At 28.3% G+C, this 4502-nt stretch overlaps 1 protein-coding gene across 1 annotated transcript; it reads right to left on the bottom strand.

The window, feature by feature from the left end:
- Positions 1–251: 251 nt before the first annotated feature.
- Positions 252–1182, bottom strand: LOC133702367 (17.4 kDa class III heat shock protein). The gene is made up of 2 exons (XM_062126704.1): positions 794–1182; positions 252–716 (listed from the first exon to the last, which is right to left on the bottom strand). Exons 1-2 carry the CDS (start codon positions 1004–1006, stop codon positions 459–461), a joined length of 471 nt encoding a protein of 156 aa, XP_061982688.1. The 5' UTR covers positions 1007–1182; the 3' UTR covers positions 252–458.
- Between the last annotated feature and the right edge of the window lie 3320 nt (positions 1183–4502).

The following is a 4502-nucleotide window of genomic DNA, read 5'->3' as shown; positions in this document are numbered from 1 at the left end:
TTTTATTTAATATTTATTATTTTAATTATTACTTATTTTATTTGAAATAATTTATAAAATAATAATTATTATGATTTAATTTTTTTATCATTCAATTTTATTTATTTATTTATTTTGTTTGAAATAATTTATAAAATTATATTTTTTTCAATTATATTTTCTTTTAATTTTTCAATTTAATTTTTATCATTTTAATAAATTTATATTATTTTCCAGTTTATTTTTTATAAAATAAACAAACACTAAAAATATTATTTAATTTATGATTCATTAAACTATCAAAATAAATTTATTTTCCAAACAAAAATTACTTTCCATAAAGCCTAAGAAACTATACTATTTCCTGGCATCTTCCTCATTTACAAAATCATCTGCTTCATCAATTCAACAACACAAGCGGAGCAGAGCCCTTAGTGCTCGTTAACCAAACTCATCATATTTCAGTCTCCTTAATTCTTTCAGGAGATGGTAACTTCAACTGTCTTAGGTTTGGGTGGTGGAGGATGCTTCCCAACAACCACGGTTAAAACCCCATTTTCGCATTTAGCAGTGATGGCAGACACATTGGCATTTTCAGGCAACCGGAACTTCCTAATCAGCTTCTGAGGTGCCTTCCTTTCAAGCCTGATGTACTTGCAGCCTTCCTCATCACCATCTTCGCGTTTCCTCTTCCCTCCGCTTTTGATCACCAGAGTATTCTCATCTTCAACAGTAACCTGTAATTAATAAAATTGATCAGCAACCAAAATTTCAATTTAAAAACAAGGCAAATCAGAATATTGATTAAACGTACCTGGATATCAGACTTGGACAAGCCAGGGACATCCATGTAGAAAACATAATCTTTGGGAGCATCCAAAATGTCGACGGGAATACTATTGCTCCTGATTTGATTGGTTGTATGATCACTCGACCGCGGATGAAACATCAACTTCTCTAAGTTTTCAGGGAAGCTAAACAAATGGTTCACTGCATCAAACACATCTGAATCTACTACTCGGTTCATCTTCCCAGCAAATTCTTCTTGCTTTGTAGTAAGCTAGTTTGTTTGCTGGGAAAGTTGGGCAATAAAAAGAGAGAATGACTGACAGCAGGTTACGAGATGGCTTGACTTGACTGTTTGGTTGCTGAGAAAATAGTGGGATAAACATCATATTTAAAAGGAGAGGGGAAAGTTCGAGATCGAAAAGTGAAGAGCCTGGAAAAATCCCAAGTTGTTTCGAAAGATCATTGGTTCCCACGTGGACCTTCAGGGATAGTGTGGAATGTTCTTGTCCACGAATAGCATTGACCTGGCAGCATTTGAGGGAGCCACGACTGTATGTCATAGGAATGTATTGTTGTGTGAGCATCATTATATTTGGTTAAATTTATTATTTCAAAGTTCTTGCAAATTATTACTCAAAATTCCTTAATGTGTATAATGAACTACATGATTTTGCAATTAATATTTTTTAGATAAATTATATATAATTAAATGTTTTAAAACATATTAACAAAAGCTAATTGGAAAGATATTTTTATAGTAGCTTGTAAGTAAAATCATTGTTTACTATAACAATAATTTTATGGTTTTGTTTCTCCATTCAAAAAAATTAACATCAACAATTAGGGGTATTTTAGTTTTTTTAGAAGATTCATTAGTTATTATCAAATTAATTAGAGGTAAAGAATTTTTTTTTACTTGCACATTGAAAAGACTGAAACACCCTTGAAATAAAAATAAATAAAACTAGAGTCATTAGACACTTTTGTATTTTCACAATGATTTTTACATAATTATTATGTCAGATGAGGGAAACTTTGGTATTTCACTAGGTGTAGAAAATAATTAAAAAAATATATGGTGAAATGACCAAAATATCATTGAAAGTCAAAAAATATTAACTAGCATCAAGAAGAATTTTCATCTTTTTGTCAGGTTTTTTTTGGTTATTACATTGAGTTTTTTTTTGTTATTAAAATAAGGGACAATTGATTTTCTAAACAAAGAAAGTGATAAAAAAAAAGTTAGTGACATGTGTGGTAAACGTTCGTTCTTTCATATGGCATCTAAAAGTACCATTCCACTATATTGTTAGAAGTGCCTCCATGTTCTCTATCTATTGGTGCAACACATGTCACCAATGATGGTTCGGTTTGTTACCAATTAACCTTTTTTTTTCTCTTTTTTTTTCTCCCCTGAAAATTACAGCTTGGACATTTTGGTTGTTGGTATTTCAACTTCAGTCTTTATTCTTTTTATTTCTAATCTTTAGTTTTGACTATTTTATAGAAGTTTTATTTGTTTTCAATTTTATCATTCAATCTTAATTTACCAAATATTATATTCTCCAATTTGGTTCTCATTCTTTTAGTTTCTATTTTTTTTCCTTTGCCTTTTTATAAAAAAATTATTTTTTTCCACTTTGGTCCTCATTGTTTTGATTTCTAATTTTTTTTTCTTAGCCCTTTGTAAAAGTTATTATTCTTTTTAATTTCACTCTATGATCAAAACATTGTTTTTAGTTTTTACGCCAATTTTGATCCCTATTCTTTTTATTTTTATTGGTCCTTTTACTAAATGAATTTTTCTTTTCAATTGCAACCTTCGATCAAATATATAATTTATTTTTTTTTTCAATTTTGATTCTCATTATCAGGGTTACATATTTTTCATGTTAACTTGGGTTGACCATGATCGATTTTTATGTCTTTTTTTACCTCGTTTTGTTCTTCCGTGTTTAATGGAATGAAAATTGAGATACATTGTTTGTTCTATTTTGAAAAAAAATATTCCCTCCAGGTTATTCTAATCACTTTTCTTTTTAAATTTGATCTATTTACCATCATTTATTTTTTATCTAATTACAATAAAATCAACTTATTCGACTAAGTTGAGTCTATGACTCAATTCACACATTTTTTTTTCTTTTTTAAAACATATTTGCAGCAACTAAATATCATTTTTTACACAAAATAAATTGTTTAGTCTCGTCGTGAAGTGTGAGTATCAAGGCTAGTACTATGCTATACTATATTGAAAGCAAAAAATGTATAGTAAAACAACTAAAATACCATTAGAAGCAAAACATTTAAAGATGATGTCAATGGATAATTTAGTATTTTCACAATGATTTTTTGTTATTATTAATTCAACTAAGGGGAAATCTAATATTTGACAAAACATAAAATATAAATAAAAAAAAAATACACAATGAAACAACCGAACTATTCTTATAAGTAAAAAAATTTTAACTAGTGTTAAGGGGTTTTTTTTTTTTATCTTTTTCACAATGGTGTTTTTTTTTTTTGTTATTATTAGGTCAACTTAAAGGCAGTTTGATATTTGACAAAATAAAAGAAAATAAAAAAATAGTTAAGACGCGTGTGGCACACTCTCCAATGCGTGAGATTCGCCTGTACCCTTCGGATGAAAGGTGGGTGCCTCTAGGGTCCAAAAATACCCTTTCTTTGTGTTGTTAAAAGCGTCGCCACATTCTTTTCCTGGTGGTGAAACACTTATAGGCGGTGGTAGTTTAGTTTGTTGTTAGTAGACCTATTTTTCTCTCTTTTTTTCTCTTCCCTCCGCCCGAAAATTATAGTTTGATCCTCTTTGTTGTTGGTATTTCAATTATTTTTTATTTTTATTATTGGCTATTTTGTAGAAATTTTATTTGTTTTCAATTTCATCATCCAATCCCAATTTTCTAAATATTTGTTTTTCCAATTTGATCCTTATTATTTTGATTGTTTTTTTTTGTCTTTTGTTAAATTGATATTTCTTTTTGATTTTACACTTCAATCAAAAATTAGTTTTTATTTTTTTATTTCAATTTTGATCCTCATTATTTTGATTGTGTTTCTGGTCCTTTTGTTCACTTATTTTTTTTCAATTTCACTCTTTAATAAAAAAAAATTATTTTGTGTTTCAGTTTTGATCTCCATTCTATTAATTATCATTTTATGTTTTGGATCCTTTTGTCTAATTGATATTCTTTTCCAGGTTAATCTTTCAATATTTAATTAATTGAGAATTGGACTTCCTAGTTTTTCAACTTCAAGTCACGAGTTTGAAAACTTAACACGAGTTGAAATCATTTTATTTCTTACTTATTTTCTTTTTAGCTTTGTAATTTTTTATGTTGTGTTTTCTACTGGATTATCCCGATTTCATAACTTAGATTGCGAGTTTAGCGAGCTAACCTGAGCTAGCTCACCCTTTATTCCTCTAAATTACAGGTTTCTCATGTTAACTCGAAATAGCTTGAGCCAATTTCTTTTATTGTTTTTTTATATCCAATTTCATTCTTTTGTATCTAATGAGATGAGAATTGAGCTATATTATTTGTCCTCTTTTACAAAAGTTTCTTTCCCCAGGTTATCCTTTAAAGTTAAAATTCTTATAGCTTTGGTCCAGGGGACTTTATGTCTTTTGAATTTAGTATTTTTGTTTGTTTGTTATAATGTGGTTGTTAAAAGGACTGTTCAGTAATTGACTTTGTATATATATATATATATAT

The sequence above is a fragment of the Populus nigra genome, chromosome 8 (genome assembly GCF_951802175.1).
Source record: "Populus nigra chromosome 8, ddPopNigr1.1, whole genome shotgun sequence".
Taxonomy (NCBI): Eukaryota; Viridiplantae; Streptophyta; class Magnoliopsida; order Malpighiales; family Salicaceae; genus Populus; species Populus nigra.
This window is presented reverse-complemented; position numbering and strand designations above follow the sequence as displayed.

Coding starts and splice junctions, on each gene's coding strand:
- LOC133702367 (XM_062126704.1), bottom strand. CDS start 1,006: ATGAACCGAGTAGTAGATTCAGATGTGTTTGATGCAGTGAACCATTTG. Junction 717..793: donor TGTCCAAGTCTGATATCCAG/GTACGTTTAATC, acceptor TATTAATTACAG/GTTACTGTTGAAGATGAGAA.